The 21,189-nt window shown below is 51.1% G+C and overlaps 9 protein-coding genes across 9 annotated transcripts; 7 read left to right on the top strand and 2 right to left on the bottom strand.

Annotated features, from left to right (window-relative positions):
* The first annotated feature begins 136 nt into the window (after nucleotides 1–136).
* On the top strand, nucleotides 137–1,162 carry TrAFT101_002010 (mitochondrial 54S ribosomal protein uL16m). The gene is made up of 3 exons (XM_024901807.2): nucleotides 137–611; nucleotides 669–810; nucleotides 862–1,162. The coding sequence occupies exons 1-3, from the start codon at nucleotides 180–182 to the stop codon at nucleotides 1,044–1,046; spliced, it is 759 nt and encodes a 252-aa protein (XP_024763128.1). The 5' UTR covers nucleotides 137–179; the 3' UTR covers nucleotides 1,047–1,162.
* A 350-nt stretch (nucleotides 1,163–1,512) lies between these two features.
* Nucleotides 1,513–2,703, top strand: TrAFT101_002009 (uncharacterized protein; the record flags this gene model as incomplete). Its single annotated transcript, XM_024906392.1, has 3 exons — nucleotides 1,513–1,599; nucleotides 1,669–2,291; nucleotides 2,355–2,703. The coding sequence occupies 3 exons, from the start codon at nucleotides 1,513–1,515 to the stop codon at nucleotides 2,701–2,703; spliced, it is 1,059 nt and encodes a 352-aa protein (XP_024763127.1).
* Nucleotides 2,704–3,149: 446 nt separating this feature from the next.
* TrAFT101_002008 (uncharacterized protein) lies at nucleotides 3,150–3,719 on the top strand (the record flags this gene model as incomplete). Its single annotated transcript, XM_024905240.2, has 1 exon — nucleotides 3,150–3,719. The coding sequence occupies one exon, from the start codon at nucleotides 3,150–3,152 to the stop codon at nucleotides 3,717–3,719; it is 570 nt and encodes a 189-aa protein (XP_024763126.1).
* Nucleotides 3,720–5,757: 2,038 nt separating this feature from the next.
* On the top strand, nucleotides 5,758–6,159 carry TrAFT101_002007 (uncharacterized protein; the record flags this gene model as incomplete). Its single annotated transcript, XM_066126488.1, has 1 exon — nucleotides 5,758–6,159. One exon carries the CDS (start codon nucleotides 5,758–5,760, stop codon nucleotides 6,157–6,159), a length of 402 nt encoding a protein of 133 aa, XP_065982591.1.
* Nucleotides 6,160–6,679: 520 nt separating this feature from the next.
* On the top strand, nucleotides 6,680–10,039 carry ACU5 (Acetyl-coenzyme A synthetase). The gene is made up of 7 exons (XM_024899595.2): nucleotides 6,680–7,249; nucleotides 7,316–7,339; nucleotides 7,452–7,478; nucleotides 7,677–8,839; nucleotides 8,900–9,160; nucleotides 9,232–9,636; nucleotides 9,707–10,039. The coding sequence occupies exons 1-7, from the start codon at nucleotides 7,198–7,200 to the stop codon at nucleotides 9,767–9,769; spliced, it is 1,995 nt and encodes a 664-aa protein (XP_024763125.1). The 5' UTR covers nucleotides 6,680–7,197; the 3' UTR covers nucleotides 9,770–10,039.
* Nucleotides 10,040–11,461: 1,422 nt separating this feature from the next.
* On the top strand, nucleotides 11,462–11,889 carry TrAFT101_002005 (uncharacterized protein; the record flags this gene model as incomplete). The annotated part of the gene is made up of 1 exon (XM_066126487.1): nucleotides 11,462–11,889. The coding sequence occupies exon 1, from the start codon at nucleotides 11,629–11,631 to the stop codon at nucleotides 11,887–11,889; it is 261 nt and encodes an 86-aa protein (XP_065982590.1). The 5' UTR covers nucleotides 11,462–11,628.
* Nucleotides 11,890–12,345: 456 nt separating this feature from the next.
* On the top strand, nucleotides 12,346–14,852 carry TrAFT101_002004 (uncharacterized protein; the record flags this gene model as incomplete). Its single annotated transcript, XM_024899559.1, has 2 exons — nucleotides 12,346–12,412; nucleotides 12,490–14,852. 2 exons carry the CDS (start codon nucleotides 12,346–12,348, stop codon nucleotides 14,850–14,852), a joined length of 2,430 nt encoding a protein of 809 aa, XP_024763124.1.
* A 380-nt stretch (nucleotides 14,853–15,232) lies between these two features.
* On the bottom strand, nucleotides 15,233–16,698 carry TrAFT101_002003 (uncharacterized protein). The gene is made up of 3 exons (XM_066126486.1): nucleotides 16,077–16,698; nucleotides 15,718–15,910; nucleotides 15,233–15,629 (listed from the first exon to the last, which is right to left on the bottom strand). The coding sequence occupies exons 1-3, from the start codon at nucleotides 16,526–16,528 to the stop codon at nucleotides 15,468–15,470; spliced, it is 807 nt and encodes a 268-aa protein (XP_065982589.1). The 5' UTR covers nucleotides 16,529–16,698; the 3' UTR covers nucleotides 15,233–15,467.
* A 264-nt stretch (nucleotides 16,699–16,962) lies between these two features.
* TrAFT101_002002 (uncharacterized protein) lies at nucleotides 16,963–20,981 on the bottom strand. The gene is made up of 6 exons (XM_066126485.1): nucleotides 20,184–20,981; nucleotides 19,989–20,005; nucleotides 19,721–19,881; nucleotides 18,386–19,555; nucleotides 17,869–18,303; nucleotides 16,963–17,776 (listed from the first exon to the last, which is right to left on the bottom strand). Exons 1-6 carry the CDS (start codon nucleotides 20,234–20,236, stop codon nucleotides 17,750–17,752), a joined length of 1,863 nt encoding a protein of 620 aa, XP_065982588.1. The 5' UTR covers nucleotides 20,237–20,981; the 3' UTR covers nucleotides 16,963–17,749.
* Between the last annotated feature and the right edge of the window lie 208 nt (nucleotides 20,982–21,189).

The following is a 21,189-nucleotide window of genomic DNA, read 5'->3' as shown; positions in this document are numbered from 1 at the left end:
TGACGCGAGGTGCGTGACCTGAGCTTAATTAGCAGAAAATGTTGGGGCCTGACATCTCAGGCCCCGCTTTGCGCCTGCGATTTTGGCGCTTGCCGTCTTGGGATTCTTTTCAAGATATCGAGGGCCCAGCGGTGCGACAATCTCCAGACAAGCCTCGATAAGCGGCCAAAACCGACGCCATGAGGTCCAATGGCGCTGCGGCATTGCTGAATGCCTTCCAGGGACTGAGAATCTCCGCATCCACGCCTTTGCGACAACTGAGGGCCCCCGTCCAGCGCCAGTCCAAGATCCTCGGCGCCGCTCAGCTGCTTCAGAATGGCAGAGCCTTTTCCACAAGCCCCGCCATGATGGGCACATGGCTCGAACCCAGCCTGAACCGAAAAAAGAAGATGGCCAAGGGTCGACCTCGAGTAGCGACTGGAGGGTCAACGAAGGGCACGACTGTCATTTGGGGTGACTACGGACTGCGGATGGTCGACCACCACCGAAGAATCAGCGCCAAGTCTCTGAAAATGGCTGAAGATACGATCAAAGTGCGACTTCGAGGAGAGAAATACCGACTTTACAAGAGAAAATGCTGCAATGTCGGCGTCTACGTCAGCGGTAATGAGGTGCGGATCGAGTATACGCCTGTTCGAGCGACGGAACCAAGCTAACTATTGGAATAGATGCGTATGGGTAAAGGAAAAGGTTCATTCGACCACTGGGCTACGAGGATGGCAGTCAGCCAGGTTCTTTTTGAGATCAAGGGCCGAATTCACGAGCAAATCGTTCGAGACGCCTTCCGGTTGGCTGGAAACAAGCTTCCTGGTAGGAAATTTTTCTCTTCCTATTCTGGCGCCAATGCTAACTCAGTCACAGGCCAGTGGGAATTCGTAAAGAAGGGAGATGCTCCCGTTGTTGGAATCACCAAGCTGGATGGTGTGACGCTGGAGGATCTGAAGAGACCTAGAAAGCAAATTGCCCCTCAAGAGCTTCTTGAGGCATCCCCCTCTACGACAGCCACAGAGGCTGGAAGCACACCCGCATCCTCTGGATCTTCATGAGTAGCGAGAGAGAAAATCCATGTACCATAGACATCTTGTATATATGAAATAAAAGCCGACTGATGAAAGAATGAAAAGAATGACAAACATGCAGGCACAAAGATTATAAAGCTCTCTAACCCCACCAAGCTCATATCAAGTGTGCATTTTAGAATCAAAATCATCAATGATTGCCAATTCAATAATAATCAAACTTAGCAAGATTAAGAAAAGTCTAAAAATTAGAATGAACTTTATAAGGCAGCATAAATGGCTGCATCAAGCCGATGTGGCACTCGTTCTGCGCTCGAGTCCGGTTAATGGTTAGGCAGTGGCTGGCAGCTGTAAGGTACAGGCAGACAGGCAGGCACCCCACTATGGATTTTGGTGCCGTCTACAGCACTTAACGCGACGACGCGTCTTCCATCTGTCAAAATCCTGTAGCTTCGCCGCATCCCATCAGCACATCAGCTCAATAGCCAGCGCAATGGCCCTCATCGTCGACAAGCATCGTCCGCGGTCCTTAGAGGCTCTTTCATACCACCAAGAGCTCTCAGACCGACTTCAATCTCTCGTACGGCCCTCGTCCATGCCAACTCAGTTTCACGACAACAAAAGCTAACGCTCCCAATCAATCATACAGGCCCAGAGCGGTGACTTCCCCCATCTTCTAGTCTACGGCCCATCAGGAGCTGGAAAGAAAACAAGAATAGTGGCAACACTGAAAGAGCTGTTTGGCCCAGGTGTAGAGAAGATCAAGATCGACGCACGAGTATTCCAGACTTCCAGCAACCGAAAGCTGGAATTCAACATTGTCGCTTCGAATTACCACCTGGAAATCACGCCGTCCGATGTAGGGCAATATGATCGAGTTGTCGTTCAAGATCTCCTGAAAGAGGTGGCGCAGACGCAACAGGTAGACCAGTCCGCAAAGCAGCGATTCAAGGTCGTTGTCATCAACGAAGCAGACCACCTCACTAGGGATGCTCAGGCCGCGCTTCGTCGTACAATGGAAAAGTACTCGCCAAACTTGCGTCTGATCCTTTTAGCCAATTCGACAGCAAATATCATTGCGCCAATTCGTTCAAGAACGCTGCTTGTCAGAGTTGCCGCTCCTACGCACGAGGAAATCTGCGACGTGCTTGCGCAATCAGCAAAGAAAGAGAATTGGGAGGTCGTCAAAGGTCTACATGAAAGAATAGCTGTGGAGAGTGGAAGGAATCTTCGTCGTGCATTGCTGATGTACGAGGCCGTGCATGCACAAAAGTAAGTGGAAGCTAGACAGCCCAGTTGCTCTGCTTTCTGCTTGTTACTGATTCCATGTTGCAGTGAGAAAGTGACAGACACAACGCCAATCCCCCCCGCAGATTGGGAAGCACTGATCGGCCAGATCGCCAAGGAGATTATCGAGGAACACACGCCCGCGAGGATCTTGCAGGTGCGCGCCAAGCTGTACGACCTACTAACGCACTGTATCCCCCCTACGACGATTCTCAAGACTCTTACTTTCAAGTTACTGGGTCTCATTGATGATGGGCTGAAAGGAGAGGTCATCAAATGGTCTGCCTTCTACGAACACCGGATAAAGACAGGCACCAAAGTCATCTTTCATCTGGAAGCATTTGTGGCTAAATTCATGCGCATCTTGGAAATGTATCTGATGAGCATGGACATGTGATTATTGCATCTGGGTAGGGAGGGCGTTTGGAGTATTACAAAAAATAGCTGAAAGGAAGCCTTTGTTATGCCATCCTTTAAAATCTTACCACTTGTTGTGCATTGATTGGATGTATTCGTTTGGTGATTGCAGTCATTCATGCCTATTTTTTAAAGCAAAAAACACAACATTGAACAAAGGGGACAGTAGTAGAGTTGCGAAATAAAAGAAGCCATCTACTTATATAAACTCCCACTCAATTCAATCCAAAGATGGCACTACAAGCCAGCAGGATAACATCCGAGCACAATTCAGGGAGAGCCTTATTGCTCTTGCTAGCAATCTTATGTGAGTATACGATAAATGAGTTTATACATCTCTACTACTCTTATAATTTCGGTATAGGCTAACGCGAGGGAACTGGGTAGAATTTAAAGTCGGCCCACTGAGCCCTCACACTACAAGCAATGTCTAACCATGAAGAAGAAGGCGCTGAGAGTGCCGAACGGGGCACACGGACTATACCCGTAAAGCTTGGTGAAGGAACAATCGAAGAGATCCAATTGTGCTTGCGGTTTTCGGCCCCTGAAGGAACGAGCGAGGGTTTATTGAAGACCGCCAATGAAGATATGCAACGACTAAGCCTCAAAGAAGCTAACAAGGGCTCATTTAAAAGCGGCGGCCTTTATAACGACACAGATGAAAACGTTTCTATGACTATCCAAGGGTTGAATCGCCCCAGCTTCCAGCCCACGCGGCGACTAGGAGATGGTCTAGAGTTTGAGTGTAGTGGGAAGCTAGCTTCGCAATATCAAAGATTTGCTTTCAACAGCTACGAAAACGAAGGCGATTGCGATGAATACATTACGCAGATTGCTGCAGAGGAACTTGAAGAAGACGATGTTGAAGAGCCAGAGATTGTGTCTGGCTCTACAGTGAGTCTTGGCGGCGCGGATGATTTTGAAAACATTGATGAGGAGTCTGCTGCTGAAGATGAAGACGTCGGTGACGCGAGAATGCCCAGGCTGCAGGGTTAGGATTGTTGGGTGGAGGCAGTTATTGTCCCGAAGTCTCTTTTCCTTTTCTATTTTTTGCTACCGCTGCAGTTTCCTATCATTGTCAATTACTCTTGTAATCTTCAAAATCAGCGTCTACTTTGTCTTCAAGCCTGAATTAAAAATTAAAGGATAGAGCAAAACGTTAGCGGCGCTTGTATATATACATTATACATCATATACTACTAAGACATCTGGGGTGCGTGTAAGTAGTAATCCATGTGTACCTCTAGTCTTTGAAAAGAAAATTTCGCTGCTACTGATTAATCTCGCTGCTGCAATTCTCAGGCGTAACCTTTTGCTCCGGCATGCCCCACCAGTTCTCGTGGAGATTTATGCATGCAATTGTGTTTTTGTGTACGGTAACATAAAATGCCCCGCAAGATGAGAAAATACTGCTGCTAGGGGAGATGATGCAACATTACAAGCGCTCTCAACAAAACTCTCTGGCTGATTGATACATTCCTGGTTTCGGTCCTTTCTCCAATTTTTTTTCACCTTTCTTTCTTTTTTTTTTTTTACCTTTTCAAGTTTGCATCGAGTGTACTCCGTATAGCGTACCTGGTTTCAATACAAGATACCCCACCAAGCTACATCAGGGCGGGTGACTTTGTTTTGGAAAAAATTGCTTCTTCAATATAGCGAATATTGTATGTAAATAATATATTAGCAGTAGGTATTCACATGCTAGTTAGACGTTGAGGAAGTGGCTGCAACCAACGTCCTCCATGATATTCGAGTCGGGTCGTGCCGCATAAAGCATATTGAATTCGTTTTCGCTACACCAAGGCCCCCGTCCGATCTACGAAGTAGTGGTGGTGCAACCTAAGTCAGGGCAGCAGGATAGCGCAGGCCATATGTTGTGAGTGAACCTGCATATAGCCTGGTACTCTTCATTTGTATTCGGAACGTCTCGCCATTTAACCGGTTGTATGTGAAGATGCTTCGTAGACTTACTACCTTGGCCACTAAGATACCTCGTCTAAATTAAGGTACTGGAAAAAAAAAGGTTCACGGGGGCAGCACCGCTCTAGGCCTCGCAAGCCTCGCAACAGATGGTCTAAGTAAGTAAAGGCGGCCACACCATCGGCGAAACAGCCTGCTTTTAATAACGCATAACCCGTACCGAATGGTTGGGTGCGTTGGTAGCAGCTTGTGTGTCTACCAGAATCTTGTAGGGTAACCGTTTCGCTGCAACAATGGAGTGGATGGGTGGAAGGAAGGGTAAAAGAGGGGCAGCGCCAGGCAGAGTAGCATCGAAGGATTTTAGAAGCACCGCCTACCTATCTTTTGGGGTTGCTTACAGTATCTTGTTGATCTTCATTAATCTTGCGAGCAAAGCAGCTGTTTCCCCTTTCTACGCCTCCATTTCCCAGCACTCCGTGCTCAATCAAGCAAATCCCGCAGGCGGGTAACTCGGTACGGAAAACAGGAGATTTGTTACAGTACTACTAGGGTAGTATGTACAACCCGGTAGTTCTTCGTAGCAGAGTGACGTGCGAGGTAGCGGATATTGAACATCACAGCCGGCACCCACCCACCTAGACCCCCAATTTTTAGCAGGACCCGATTCAGTCACCCATGGAGGCCGATGAGAACCCTCGCTGAGTTATAACGTGGCAGTCCATGGTAGCAGCACGGAATGGGGCTCCATAGCTCCGTGCTACCCTAGCAGTTGTCGTTCGCAGTGCCTAGATGGGGGCATCGCTTATTCACGCTGTCCGGGATGCATGCAGCTAGCATGAGCACATCGTGGGCAGCAATTTCAGCACCCGCGATAATTGGTGGTCGCCGACTCGAGAGAGACGCTTGCGTCCGCGAGAGCTGCAAACTCTCAGAACCCCGGTCGTGGGTTCTGCAGGATAGGACGGATCAAGCCAAGGAGGCGGCTTGCGGAGGCTGCGGCCACAGGATAAGAAAGGCAATACTGTAGGTATTTCGGGATATGCAATGTGTATGGACGGGTGCAAGGGGAAAGGCAGATATCCCGAGGATAATGTGCCAGAAATGCCCAGAAGACATGCGTAGCTCCATGGACTCCTCGGGCGACAGGCGCTCGTCTCGCTGCTTGACAGGTGGTGCGGCGCCGGCAACATGGCAGAAGGCGATAAAACACCGTGCCAGGCATATCAGCGGCCGAGGAGTCGCTGGTAAAGGTCGCACCCTGATGAGCCGCGCCCTTCCGACTCGTGGACGGTCATTGGGTCTCTGCGACCCCTTTACGGAAGGGCCTCTGATTCTTGTTGGCCACGCGCTTCGGGGCAACGGAGGTGCTGCTTCTCCACCCGGCCCATCGGGGCAAGCGCCGTCTCGTAGGGTGAGAGGGAGGCTGTTGAGACACCAGAAGAGCGAGACGTGGCGCCGCGGCGATGGATTCCAAGACGGCAGAGGAGTCGCAAGTGGTAGGACGAGCCCGCGCTAAAGGATTCCTGGGGAGGGAATTTGGGGTGGGAAGATCAGCCTGGGGAAAGACGGGGAAAAGAGGAAAAGACTCTAGACGTCCTCGTGGCCATGTTGGCTGGTCATGGCCGAGATGCTCCCTTCTTTGGGCCTCCCTCGCTGTATCAAGCCTTGGCCAGCCCAGGGCATTACTTGGTATAAACCGCTGCTCAACGCTGGCAAATCACGTAGGTGGCATTTGCTAGGAAATTACCAAGTAGACTGTAATATCTACTACCTCTCATCGTGATCCACTGCAACATACAGTACTTGTTCTGCAGCAACAGGCAAAGTATCGTAAGCCTGCGAAGCGCGGGAAATGGAGAATTGTGGTCCCAGCATCGTGTACACGCTCGTACAAATACGGACGGAGCCACGAAACTAAGATTGACGCTCCATACCTACTACAACGGCATGGGCTCCATAAGAATCACAGACGGAGGCCGGGCTAGCGAGCGTCAAGGTCGGCAACTATCCCCAGAAGGCAAAATCCCTTGATGTGGTAGCATCATCGTCCAGAGCCCTATGAGAGTATAAAGCAATTTAAACCCCCTCCGCCCTCCGCCGTCTTTCTCTCCTCCCTTTTTTCTGTTGCTTGATCTTTTCTTCACATTCCTAATCGCCGTCAACCACCTCTGGACAAGTCCAGCCCCAGACACATAGAGAATCTCATCTGCTTCTCTTTGCGACGCCTTTGTCTCTGCTTGGCAGCATCCCCAGTTGCTCCCTCTTCCTCGAGCCGTCGCGACTCGGAAAGGGACAACGTCTTTGTCCAGCGACCGCTGCTGCTTGTCTGAAGCTTCGCAGCGCATTCGCAACATCCTCGCCCTCTAGGCTTTTGCGGCGCGGCAGACCCTCCACAAGCCGCAACGTAGCACCAAGTACTGGGACTTCGCAGCTACCCCGCACTCCGCCGGATTTCTGCAGCGCGCATTGCCGCTCGACCCCTCCAAGACCTTTTCTACACCTTTTCCACACACAAACACGCGCAGCAGCCGCAAAACCACCAATATCTTCAGCCATGGCCGACAACCAGGGAGTGGTCGTGGAGGCCCACGAGATCGAGACCTTCCGTAAGAACACCTTCCGCAGCTTGTCCTTTTTTGTTGGAAGCTGAGACTGACTTATGCGCGCAACAGAGCCTCCTCAGAAGATGTTCGCAAGTACGTTGCCACCCGCTAGTAGCCCCTCGAAATCTCCGATAGACAGTCAGCTCTTAGCTGCTTTTGAGTGAGATCTTGCTGACATGTTTTTTCTTCTTCACCCGTTCGGCAGAGCACCCTAGCAAACCCCACATTGGCAGTAAGTGCATCATTTTCCCAAAATCACCTCAAAGAGCAGTATCTGCACCGGTGTCGGCGCACATGCCACGACCTGGCCCGGACGTCCGGAATTGCGTCAAATCAACGGCGTTTTTTCCGCCTGTCCGGCCGGCCGGCGCAGGTACGCGATTTTAGGATATGCAGGCCTTGAGTGCTGACCACATTTGAAATTGCACAGGCCTAGAGGAGTACCAGAAGCTCTACAAGGAGTCCATCACCGAGCCCAACAAGTTCTGGGGCCGAACAGCTCGCGAGCTGCTGTCCTGGACCCGCGACTTTGAGACTGTCTCCGCCGGCAGCCTCGCTGACGGTGATGTCAAGTGGTTCGTCGAGGGCCAGCTGAACGCTTGCTACAACGCCGTTGATCGCCATGCTTACAAGGATCCCAACCGCGTTGCCATCATTTATGAGGCTGACGAGGTCGACGATGGTCGCAACGTGACCTACGGTGAGCTTCTTCGCGATGTCTCCAAGGTTGCTTGGGTCCTCAAGCAGGCCGGCATCAAGAAGGGTGATACCGTCGCCATCTACATGCCCATGATCCCCGAAGCTGTTGTTGCTATCCTGGCATGTGTCCGTATCGGCGCCGTCCACTCCGTCGTCTTCGCCGGCTTCTCTGCCGACGCTCTCCGCGACCGTGTCATTGATGCCAAGTCCCGATTCGTCATTACCTCCGACGAGGGTAAGCGAGGCGGCAAGTTCATTGGCACAAAGAAGATTGTCGACGATGCCCTGAAGCAGTGCCCCGATGTCAGCAACGTTCTCGTCTACCGCCGCACTGGCGCCGATATCAACATGGTCCCCGGCCGTGACCTGTGGTGGCACGAGGAGGTTGAGAAGTGGCCCAGCTACATTGCCCCCGAGCCCATGAACTCGGAGGATCCCCTCTTCCTTCTCTACACATCTGGTTCTACCGGAAAGCCCAAGGGTGTTATGCACACCACCGCCGGATACCTGCTTGGCGCTGCACTGACCGGCAAGTACGTCTTTGACATTCACGATGGCGATCGCTACTTCTGCGGTGGTGACGTCGGTTGGATCACTGGCCACACCTATGTCGTCTATTCTCCCCTGCTCTTGGGTGTCTCAACAGTCGTCTTTGAGGGTACACCAGCCTACCCCAACTTCTCAAGATACTGGGATATCATTGAGAAGCACAACATCACTCAGTTCTACGTTGCCCCCACAGCCCTGAGACTGCTCAAGCGCGCTGGTGACGAGCACGTCCGCGGCAACTTCAAGTACCTGCGAACTCTCGGCTCAGTCGGTGAGCCCATCGCCGCTGAGGTTTGGAAGTGGTACTACGAGGTTGTTGGCAAGGAGAGCTCCCACGTCGTTGACGTAAGTTGAAGAGATAACAATATCAGCATATGGGCGATTACTGACGTATTAAATCTATAGACCTACTGGCAGACCGAAACTGGCTCCAACGTCATCACTCCCCTTGCCGGTGTTACCCCCATGAAGCCTGGCAGCGCTTCATTGCCCTTCTTCGGTATTGAGCCTTCCATCATTGACCCTGTCTCTGGAGAAGAGCTTCACGGAAACAACGTCGAGGGTGTGCTCGCCTTCAAGCAGTCATGGCCCAGCATTGCTCGTACTGTCTACGGCAGCCACAAGCGATACCTGGATACCTACCTGCACGTCTACAAGGGCTACTACGTAAGACTACCCCGAGAGAAACGAGAGGGAAAGGGTAAAAAAAACTAAAAAACTGACGATTTGATATATAGTTCACTGGTGATGGTGCTGCCCGTGACCACGAGGGCTTCTACTGGATCCGAGGTCGTGTCGACGATGTCGTCAACGTCAGCGGTCACCGTCTCTCTACCGCCGAGATTGAGGCTGCTCTGATTGAGCACCACGCCGTTGCTGAGGCAGCTGTCGTTGGTGTTTCCGACGAGCTTACCGGCCAGGCCGTCAACGCCTTCGTCGCCATCAAGGACGGTAACGAGGCCTCAGACGCTCTCCGCAAGGAGCTTGTCCTGCAAGTCCGAAAGAGCATTGGCCCCTTTGCCGCTCCCAAGGCCGTCTACATCATTGGAGATCTCCCCAAGACGCGAAGTGGTAAGATCATGCGCCGCATTCTAAGGAAGGTCTTGGCAGGCGAGGAGGATCAGCTTGGTGATGTCTCAACAGTACGTTTTATGCCCCCCTGAAATTATCAGTCAAAGCCTAGTATAACTGACCATTGTGTTCTTTGTTTAGCTGTCTGACCCCTCAGTTGTGGACAAGATCATTGCGACTGTTCACGCAGCAAGGGGAAAATAAATAATCAAAAAAAAAAAAAAAAACAATATCTGGGAGTCAGAGCGAGTTTTTGTTTCGCATCTAGCTTTTCATTTGGTAGTACAATTAGGTCGGTAGTAAGAACGGCGGCCATCAACGCACGCAAAGTCCGTTTTGATGTTAAAAACTAGGGTAATTCAGGGGAGAACACTTATTTTTCCTTTTTTTTTTTTTTTTGTATGCGGATATACCGATTGGGATAGCACTTGATATCTAAGACGATGAATCCAATAAAATTTTTTTCGTTGAGCAAAGATTGACTCCTGTAATACTCGACTAATATGAAACTCAACTAGCATGAGTCTTACGCTGTGCTGACAAAGAGGAGCAAGTGTTCGACGAGGCTTGTATATGTTGAGGAATCAACAGAAGACGCGCGTATTGCTTGGCAAAATACTTGTGGGTAACTTATGATATAAAGTTCGTTATGGGTATGTGATTGCGAGTTAACCTTCATTTTACCTCTTAGATATCTTAGCCTACCTCGGATCTAACAAGCAGCGATAGCCTGAATTTAATGGGGCAAAATACGATGAACGTGGAATAGGGGGCGCCTCCCCGGATCTGTAAGGGCGCACGTTAGTATTGCGCTTGATGATGCTTTTGTACTATTCAGTACGGCGCCACTGATTTTGGAGATATGGAGGCGAGCCAAGCCTGGAAATGCTTGCACAGCCTGGATTGGCCCACGCCGATGAAGCCGAAGATGGTGTACACCTACCTAGGTAGGGACTTGAATGCTGAGTAACGACAATGGAACGGAGCAATTCAACGTCCCATATAATTCATTCGAGCTTGTGAGCATGAGAAAATTAAAAGAGAGAGAGATGAGCGAATCTCCCTAATAATAATCAGGTGCTAAGTCGCCAAGACAGAGACTCAGCCATGGTCGTCATCGAACATGTGCCATTGGCTGGGCCTTTGCCTGTGAAGTTCTAACCGCGCGGTCTTGTTTCTACATGCTGAAACGAATGTCCAACTTTTTCTTCTCTTTTCTCCTGCAAAAAAGGGTGAGTAGCGATAACAGACATGCGCGATGCAGTCACTTCTGCAGGGCCATGGCATATATGTAGGTACAACATGTGACCTTTGGCTTGTTATACGAGAATGCTGCTCCGGGGTCGAAATTGATATGGGGAGGGTCATGGATGATGTGCGGTGGAAAAAAAAGCGTGTTATATTTGGGGTAGATTCTTGGCAGAGAGTGGCTCAGCTCAGCTGGTGAGATTTGGGGAGGGGGGTTTCATGATGACATTTTTACAGTACGGTCTTGTTCTTCATAAGAAAACGATAAGAAAAAAAAAATCGATTGACGGCGATTTTGCGATTCGAGGGATGGGGTATTATGTACGTCAGGTATGCATCGAACAAAAAATTCTTAGATGGCATGCAGCCAAATGTCTCGGCCAAGACATCAACGTCGTCTGATGCGAAACACCTAAATTGCGTACAGACCGGGATCTACTGCTGCCGGGGTCAGCAAGCTGAAGAAGAAGAAAAAAGAGACGCGCAGTGACATAGCTTCAGGTTATTACAGGTAAGCAGGGCTACCTTGCCCCTCGCTTCTCGGCGACGTTTCAGGGAATATGCATAACAAAAAGTTGAGGTTAAAGACAAAAAGTTACATGTATTTCTTTGCTGGCTTGGTACCTCAAACGTAAGCCGACAAAACGCCCTCAAAATACGCGAATAATTGAATACACAAAAAAGAACTGCGCTGCGGAATTAGAATTAAATCCTTCCCGATGCCACAGAATCTGCGCTGCACCCTGCATAGCCACCTCGATTCCCTCATCCACCCATCCGTCTCGAAACAGACCTGAAATCGTCCCTCCCAGAAAATGCATCCGTCCCAGCCCCATGCCAAGCAGCCGCGCTGTCATCGCCCCCCCTGCTACTTGTCGCCATGTCTGCTACAGCGCCCTTCTAGCGCTTCCGTACCCACTGAGTTTACGAGCTTAATGGGCTGCGTAGTGGAGGCGCAGTGGGCCCGACAGCTCCCCGAGCTGGCTAAACTGCCTATGCCGCAGCTACGGGAGCAGCAGGCCTTGTTGACAGCGCTGTTGTCCCGCCCGTCCAGGCCTGTCGCCCAGGCGCTATGAAGCATGTACCGACGCCAGACAACCATCTGAGCCTCATCGTCCCAAGTACCGCCTGACTGGTGCACACACTTTTTCTCTCTCTCACTCGCATTCTCTCCTCCTCCTCCCTATCGTCTTGCTGCTTCGTTTCTCCCTCTCATTTCCTCCGGCACTCCGTCCGCGGCGCGCGCTCGTCCCCACCTCTTCGGGGGCCTCTTTTCCCTTCTCTTGGTGTTGATCGCCTCTTCTCCTCCGTTCTGTCGCTATTCCAAGCCCTCTGCGCCACGCGGACAAACGCAATCGTTTCTTGGCTTGTCATTGTCTTACTTAAGAAGGAGCCGAAAGCCTGCTACCTCGTCGCCTGCGTCTGGATGGCCTGTTTGTTGGGATAATCGTCTTTTCTCTGCGTCTATTCTGCGTGTCGCCTTTCTCTAGTCGGCCGTTTATATAGATTCCTAGATATCCACCCCCGCTGCCATGGTTGCGCTGCGGTCTCTTGTGGCCGCTTTTGCTAGCACAGCCTTGTTAGCCCAGACCGTGATCGGTATTATTCTCACTCCTCCACTGCCAAAGCCAGTCCCCATTCGCTGATATCAGAGTTTCTTTTGAATCTCGCTGTAGCGCATTCGTTGAAGAGGAGTCCACTTAGTTACGTCTCCGTCATTGACGATATCAAGATTCACACGCCTGCCGGCCGAGTGCACTCACATTCCGAGTTCGATCTTACCTTCTCCCTCCACGATGGAGAAGAGCGAATCCGGCTGTCTCTTCACCCCAACCACGACGTCCTCCACGATGATTTTGAGGTGACCTATCTCGACTCCCAGGGAAACGTCAAATCAAGAGAGAAAGTACAGCGTTCCGAGCACAAGGTGTATCGGGGTGACGCCTACGTTGAGCGCCCTGGTGAAAATGGCTGGTCCCTGGCTGGATGGGCAAGGATAACGATACACCGCGACGGCAAGCACCCAGTCTTTGACGGCGCATTTCGAGCTGATGGTGATAATCATCACATCCATACCGGCACCAAGTACAACAATCTCAAACTTGAGAACGATCCTGCGTTTGAGGACTGGAAAGAACGAGACCCGGATGAAATCATGGTCGTATGGCGCGATTCCGACGTTCAAGACTTTCTCGGCCGTGGAGAGCTCAAGCGCGATGTCTCGAGCCCGTCACAATGCATCTCAGACTCTTTGAACTTTAACAGCCAGTTTGATAATGCAGAGCTAAAGCGATCCACTGGGCTCCGAGGAATAGACGCAAGAAGCTTATTTGGTCGCCAATCCATCGACGGAGGTTCGGGGGGAAGTGGTCAGGATTTGATTGCGAGCATTGGAAGCACAGCTGGCTGTCCAACCACCAAGAAGGTTGCGTTAGTTGGCATTGCTACTGATTGCACATACTGGAACGGCTTCAACTCCTCTGAGGATCTGAGGAAGAATATCATCGGGGTTGTAAACCAAGCTTCCCAGGTCTATGAGAGTTCTTTCAAAATCTCTCTGGGTATAAGAAACCTGACTGTTCTCGACCGTGGATGCCCAGGAGCTCCCCAGGCAGCTACACCTTGGAACGTCGACTGCCAGTCCAACACTACCATTAGCGATCGATTAAACCTCTTTTCTGCCTGGCGCGGTCGATCTCTCGATAATAATGCTTATTGGTCTCTGTTCAGCACCTGTCCTACGGATGCCGCCGTCGGGCTGGCCTGGAGAAGCCAAGTCTGTCGTCAGGGATCAGGCACCAGCTCCGATGGGCAAGGTCATAACGAGACTGTCGCCGGCACCAACGTCGTAGTGAGGACGACGACAGAGTGGCAGGTATTTGCCCACGAATCGGGACACACTTTCGGAGCTGTCCATGACTGCACGAGCTCTACTTGTCCTGTTGATCCCTCTTCACAATCTTGCTGCCCGCTCAGCGCCAAGACTTGCGATGCCGATGGCAAATTCATCATGAATCCTTCAACCGGCGTGGGTATCACCCAGTTTTCTCCGTGCAGCATTGGCAATATCTGCTCCAGTCTCAAAGCTGCAGCTGCATCAAGCTGCTTGACCGACAACAAGAATATCCCAACCGTCACTGGCAGCCAGTGTGGTAACGGCATCGTCGAGGAAGGCGAAGAATGCGACTGCGGCGGTGAGCAAGGTTGTCAAAATAATACGTGCTGCGACGCAAAGACTTGCAAGTTCACAAGCAACTCCGTGTGTGACCCATCCAACGAAGATTGTTGCACCAGCAAGTGCCAGTTTGCTTCCTCTTCAACAGTGTGCCGACCTAGCACCGGAGAGTGTGATATCCAGGAGACGTGCCCTGGTAACGCGGCCAAGTGCCCTGACGACCAGCACAAGGCAGATGGCGAATCATGCGGGAGCGGCAATGGCCTCGCATGTGCTTCAGGGCAGTGTACGTCTCGTGATAGGCAATGCCAGGTCGCCGTTGGCACCTCGGCCGACAACAGCTCAACAACTGCATGCCCTGATACTCAGAATAGCTGTACGGTTTCCTGCACTTCCGGAGAACTTGCCTTTGGACAACGCCAGTGTCTCTTGTATGGTCAGAACTTTATTGACGGGACTCCGTGCGGCGCCGGTGGACACTGTTCTAACGGAACATGCACCGGCAGCTCCACGTCGAAAGAGATCCAGCAATGGATCACCGGCCACAAGGAGATTGTCATTCCTATTGCGGTCGTGGTCGGCATCTTGGTCATCGTCATCATAGTAAGCATCATTCTCAGCTGCTGGCGCCGGGTGCGGCGACGTCGCGGAATAGTGCCCAAGACCTCCTCGCCCCCCGTTGGTGGCGGATGGCCTCAGTGGGGAGGTAATCAGAACCGAGCTCCTGGGCCACAGGATTACAATATGACCGAGACACAGTATAACCCGCCGCCGCCGGCGTATCAGCAGCAGCCGCCGCCTGGATATGGACAGCCACCCATTCAGGAGCCGCAGTGGAGGCCAAGAATGGCGCGGTATGCATAAGAGGAAACCCTCTTCAACGGCTGTTTTACATTTCATGTTTGTCTGTTTGTTTTGTCGGGAGGGAAGTAAATCATGTATGTGTTGCCTTCCGAAAGAAGAATTGGAAATCGCTTGGGATAACACTCCCTCTTTTGGGTCTTGGAAAAAAGGGGGATTTGCTTACATACTTGGAAACATTTGCACATACTCGCGGCGTTATGGGAATATTGAATATTTTACTGATGAGTTATGAAAGAGGAGGGAAAATATGGCTTTGTTTGGAGGGGATACATAATATTGATAGATGCACACTCACTCACTCACTCACGCTTACACTTGCACTTGCACTTACACGCTCTCACACACATACCCATCGCTGCAGGGTCTGGATTTTTAAGCTGGTTGTTTATAAGATTTTGCTTCATAGTACTTTCACGTGTTTCGAGTTGATGGCAATGCATATATCTCATTTCAACCTGCCGATATAAATAAAGTAAACGTTCATCATGACGGTCGTAAAAATAAAATCTTCGAAAAGTGTGCCATGGTCTGCTAAGAGAGAAAGCTTGAATAAAAAAGAAAGGGAGGGGAAATACCCATAAAAAGATTCCCTCAAAAGCAATTTTGCTCTTTTAATTAGGCTGTTCTTCGGTCAATGTTCATAGTCTTTCGCATATTCGCCTTCCTCTCCTGCGCCGCCCTGGTCGACGCCCGATGGTGCCCAACGTTGGACCAGTCCTCATCCCCATCGTAGCCACAGAGTATGGTCATGAAGCGATGTCGCTGACCAGCAATGCTCTGTTTCTCCCCCTCTCACCTGTCAGTACATGACTTGGAGAAAAGAAAAAAGACTTGGGAGTCGTCTGTCTTTTGTGTGTCAACTCACGTCGTTTGTGCTCTGGGCATACATCATCAGCTGCTCCGGACGATCCAACACTGATGCGGCAAACGCCCTCCGCTGGCGAGTCTCAAAATCCTCTGCTCTGCAACTGCGCAGGATATCAGCTTCATTGTCGGTGTCTTCGTCATCGCCATCATCAAGATCATCAAGAAGGACGTCGTCGAGATTATCACGATCGCTAACGCAGAGTAAACATACAGCAAAGCTCAAAATCAAAACGTAAGGAAGGAGACGTCGAAATATGTGCTGGAAAAAAAAAAGAAAGAAAAAGAAAGAAAAGAAAGAAAAGAGAAAAAGAATAAAAAAAAATCAAAGAAAAAAAATAAATAAATCAAAGCACGCACCCTTTTCTCGACATGGATTGTCTCCTCCGGTGTTGCTGTCGCTGCTCTTCTTCTTCTTCCTCATCCTCCTCCTCATCCCCTTCATCGTCCGTCTTCTCGTCCTCGCTGCCCCTGTAGACGTCCTTGCCGCGAGCCTGGCGGTCACGCACAGATTGAGTCACGTTGGTTGGAAAGGGCCTGCTGCGAATCCTCTCGCGCCTATCTCTCGCCTCTTGATGTAGCTGCTGTATCAGCTGGCGCTGTTGCTGCTGGTACGTCTGCTGCTGCTGAAGTTGCTGCTGCTGGATATGTTGCAGCTGAATATGCTGGTGTTGGAATTGCGGCTGCTGAAGTTGCTGCTGCTGCTGCTGCTGCAACTGTTGCTGTTGATGCTGCTGCATCTGCGATATTGAAGCCTGAAGCTGCGGGTCGTATTGATTGGTGAAGTTGTAGTTGGGCGGCAGGCCAGCCATTTTGATGGTACCTTTTTTTTTTTTTTTTTTTTGTTGGCCTGGAGTGATATATGCCAGTCCTTTTTGATGCTTTTAGTATTGATCGCTCACTAGTTGTCTTTGGCTCCAATATTAAAACGGTTTGCCCGTCGCGCGTGCAGCCTGGCGTAGATGCAGTTGATGAGAGGTGGTCGAAAGTAATGAAGATGAAAATGGCGGGTGAATTTCTAGGCACGATCCTTCCTTAGGTCATCCTTTGACACTGACCCCGCCTCGGCTTCAATATCTTACCTTGTACGTACTTCGTGGCGTCACCGTACTCTCGTACTTATATAAACCGTAGAGACGGTACACGGCAATTATTCATAAACACAGGCCAATTATAAGATACGCAGACGCTCTGTGCGTTTCGCTAAATATAGACTGGGCACGTTCACTGCTCACCCCAGAAGTAAGCCGAAACTTATTAATAACAGGAGCTTTGTCCTTAGATTGATAGGTAGTAAGTACCCTGCAAATTTTAATGTACAAGACGCAGCTTCACTACCTCCTTGATCTGTTCAAACATGTTAAGACACAAACCGAAATGCCTTTGCTAGCTTTCCTTCTTTCTCCTTCTCTCTTCTCTCCCTACCCCCCTTCTCTCTTGTTACCGGCGGCCCGAAGACTATAAAAAGCAAAGCAAAAACAAAAAAGAGACCTAAAAAAATAGATAATCAGAATAACACCACTCGTACTCCATACGTCCGTTTTATCCCTGTCGTTCATTCGAGTGTATCCGCGTAGTCAAGATGTGATTAGCATAGTTTGGTCCAGTTTCCCCTTGCTGTCCAGATATATGTGGTTATGACCAAAAAGAGAGCCCAACGGGGAATGCTGGTATACAAAAGGGACTGATGCACAGGGGCATCGAGCCCTAAAAGATTGGTTTCGCGGCACATCACCTCCCACGAATCCAAATGGCCATCTTTTGTTCAAAGAGAATGAAAGAAAGATGTTAAGGAAATCAAAAAGAAAAGAACACTGCCGCTGACGTGAGTTTCGTCATGCAGCAGTCATAGTATGATATCGTGCCACTCGCCGATGCTGTGGCTTTCTAAAGATTTTTTTTTTGTTTCGTCCTCACGCTGTCGTATCGTCCTCGAAAGCTTTCAAAGAGCCAGCCGACCGATCCCCATCGCCGTAAATTCATCCGTTTGCCGTAATATATCCGTGTCTTCTTCTCATTTGTAAACGTGGATTCTATCCACTAAAGCTAATGATAGCGAGCTAAGAAATTGTCAGTTTGAAACGTTCCATCCATTGAAGTTCCTTTCTTTCACTCCTCCCCCCTCTCAATATTTATTATAGAGCACACTTACTCGACTATTTGCACCATAAGCAAGTTTCTGGCCGCTGATATCCCAACAAAGACAGTGTTCATCCTCTTCTTCGGAATCTTGGTTGCTCTTAAGGTTCTCAAATTCATCTCTGGATGGCCTCCAGACGGCCCGAGGTACGGAATGGCTGTCGACTTTCCATATCAAGACACTTCTTGATGTGGCTCCTGCGATGAAAGCTCCGTCAGGTGTGAACGCGAGTCGCACAACAGGCAACTCCATTGTGAAAAAGCATTTTGCTTTGCTCTCAGGTTTTCTGGCGTTCCAAATCAAAATGGCACCGTCTTCTCCTCCGGTAGCGATTAATCGTTCTTCGTCTGCACTGGTCTGATTTGGCGACAGGGGCTGCCAGGCCATTGTTGTGATCGACCCCTGGTGTGCTGATATAGATCGGCGGGCGCCGGACTCGTCCCATAGCTACGTAAAACATGATGATTAGTCTCCAGTTTCCAGACGACCTTGGTATGCCAGGTTTTTTTCTTTTCACCCTCAAACTTACATCCAAAACACCCTTATCGCTGGAAGTGGCCACCAGCTGAGATAGCGGGTCGAATAAAACCTGAGCAAAATGATCATCCTCTTTCGTCTCAAATTTCCGGGCCCTTTGTATTGATGTCTCTCCCACACTTAGACACTCAAAGACGCCCCCGCCGCAAATCAAAAACTCAGAGTCGCCGGTCCATGCCGCATCCAGTCCCGTATCGAGGCTGTGGCCCGATAGACCGTATCTGAAGGACTTGTTCGAGGTTGCCGAGTGCACTGTTATTGATGTACCGACTTTGTTCTCTGGGGAAATAGCAAGGAGCGCCGAGTTGCTGGGATTCCACAGGAGCTTGACGATGGGCGGCTCTGCCACGTCCATGGACTGTAGCAGCTCGCCGCCGGCGGACCACACATGGATGGCAGCGCGGGACCCTCCGCAGTCGCTAGCCACGGCAATTGCCGTGCCATCTGATGTCCAGGCCAGCGCCGTAACTGTCGTTGTCTTGGGAGCGTCGGGATCCAACAAGGCATGGGCGTGGGGCGACACGTGATGCTCGCCATGCTCAGTTGCCGTGGCACGCGAAATGGTCCAAACGCGGGCTAGCGCATCGGTTCCAGCAGCCGCCAATATTGATGGGTCTCTAGGGTTCCACTCGCACTGCAGCAGAATGGGAGCATTTTCAGTGCCAGCTGGGGAGGGAGATGGCGCTGTTTCGGTGGCGCAGTTGGTGTCCATGAGGCGGATGAACGTGGTTTTAGGGAATAGTTGCTCGACTTTGTCGACCTGCGTGCCTTGCTCGGGGCCCTCTGTCCGGACAATTGGAAGGGGTACCTGTTCTCCTTCTAGCGGAGAAGGGTAGGCGTGATTATCTTGCAGGCTCTGGTCGTCATCGTGCTGTTGGTGATTCTCCTGCTGGTCCACTTCCATGGCCATGGGGGTGCTGACGGTGGCTGCATCGGATTTGCTTTCGCAGCCGTTGCTGAGCCGTGGGCGCTTGGAGGCCGACCCATTGGGCAGAGAGTTCTGATTCCGTTTTCGCGAAAGCTCTACCTCATCTTCTCCTGGTGCATCCACGTCTTCGTCGTCCTCCTCTTCCTCTGTCTTTGCTGGCGGCTGCACTTCTAGCGGTCCAAAGATGCCGTTGCGCAGCACCTCGGCTTGTGCGGTGGCATCCTCAGGCATCTGCTGCCGAATCGGATCGTCAGCCAAAGGGGAAAAAAAGGGAAAAGCGAACCGCGATTGGCGCACAGGCAGCCTAGACCCCAATCGCGAGCTTAAAAAAAAAAGAGGGAACAAGCAAGAAGAGAAGAAGAAAAAGTGAATCCAGCAAACAGTAATTTTCCGGCGTACCTGATGGCGTGCGTGCTCTCTTTCGAGCGCATAGTAGATGAGGCCGCTGTTGACAACAGAGACTAGAGCACGGCCCTTGACATGGCGCGCAAAGTCAAAGTCTCGCTGCGGCTCTTTGACGTGCCATTCTTTCTGAAATTTGGCAGCGGTTTCTCTGTAATCTAGAGGCAAAAAAACAATGGTCCACGGTTAGTCACACTCCAAGTTTGACGCGGGCCTGCGAGAAACGACAGGGACAAAAGTTGCGGTGCTGCGCGGTTCCACGTACTGCCTTCAAGCAAATACCTGCGCAAAAAAGGGTCAGCAAAAGGCGTGAGCGCCAACAAGGCCTCTCGGGGCCGAAAAAACGTCTGGGGAGAGATTAAAGGCTCGGCGAAAGAGGATTGGGCGTCGGTAGATGCCTTGGAGGGTGGCAGGCGGCCAAAGGGCACAAGGCTGGCAAAAGCAACGGGCTTCAACGAACCTCCAGATGAGAAAGTTGACTCGGTCTGAGTCGAGAAATTCCTTGATGACCATGGCTCTGGTTCCGGGGGTGGGAGGGGGGAGAGCGCGCCAGCAGGTGGCGGCAGTGTCACGGCTGGTCGTCGCAGGCGAGTCTGCAGGTGTAGAGCAGCGCTGAGGCTTGTTCGGGGAGCCGTCAAAGGAGAGCGAGCTGGCGAATGTGAGGAGGAAGTGAGAGTGAAGATTCAAGAAAGAAGATGAATCGAATCCACATCCCGCCCACGGTCGGCAGAGACAGGTACTCCGTACCTCTGTCGGTACATTGGCCCTGCCGCGCCTGGGGTATTCAGTACCTGAACGATGCGCTGGGAGTACCTGGCCGCCAGCCGCAGCCACTGGCCACGCTCAAGTACCCGCTAAGTCCTGCCTACCTCGCCGCCGGGCGTTCAGCCCACGCCAGATTAAACGGGCCTTGTTTGGGGAGCCCAGAAAGGCGAGGCGTCGAAGGAGAAACCCAGCCGGTGGACTTGCGCTATAGCCGGCGCCAGACATCAATTAAAGGCTGGCTAGATGCCAGCGCCACACTGCAGCGCCGCTCTGCCAATGGCAAGGCCCCCAAGGCCACACCCAAGGCTCTCACATCCTACCGCCAAACCTAATAATGGAGGGGGGAGTTTTTCTCTCTCGAGATCTTGCCCCCCAACCTGCCTCCCTACAGTAACTTGCACATACATGGCCGTTTTGTTCTAGCCCTGTCATGCCCTGGGAATGGCCCTAAAATGCACATAAACGAGCTTCTGCAGCATGACATTTGCTTTTGCCTTGGCAGGCCCCCTTTCTGAAGTGATGAGGCCGCGGCCGCGGTGCGGATGCTGCGCCGCGGGTTGTAAGATTGGTAGCGATGGAGCGATCATGGATGGCATCCATTTGTAGCGTCGCTTCGCTGAGGCTGCCGCGCATCACGGATGTCGCTACCTAGGCTATGGCGCCGAAACCAAAATTCTTCACTCGATACCTCCAAAGCTATG

The sequence above is a fragment of the Trichoderma asperellum genome, chromosome 1 (assembly GCF_020647865.1).
Source record: "Trichoderma asperellum chromosome 1, complete sequence".
In the NCBI taxonomy this organism is placed as follows: domain Eukaryota; kingdom Fungi; phylum Ascomycota; class Sordariomycetes; order Hypocreales; family Hypocreaceae; genus Trichoderma; species Trichoderma asperellum.
Note: the sequence above shows the minus strand (reverse complement) of the source record. Positions and strands in the feature narration are given on the sequence as shown.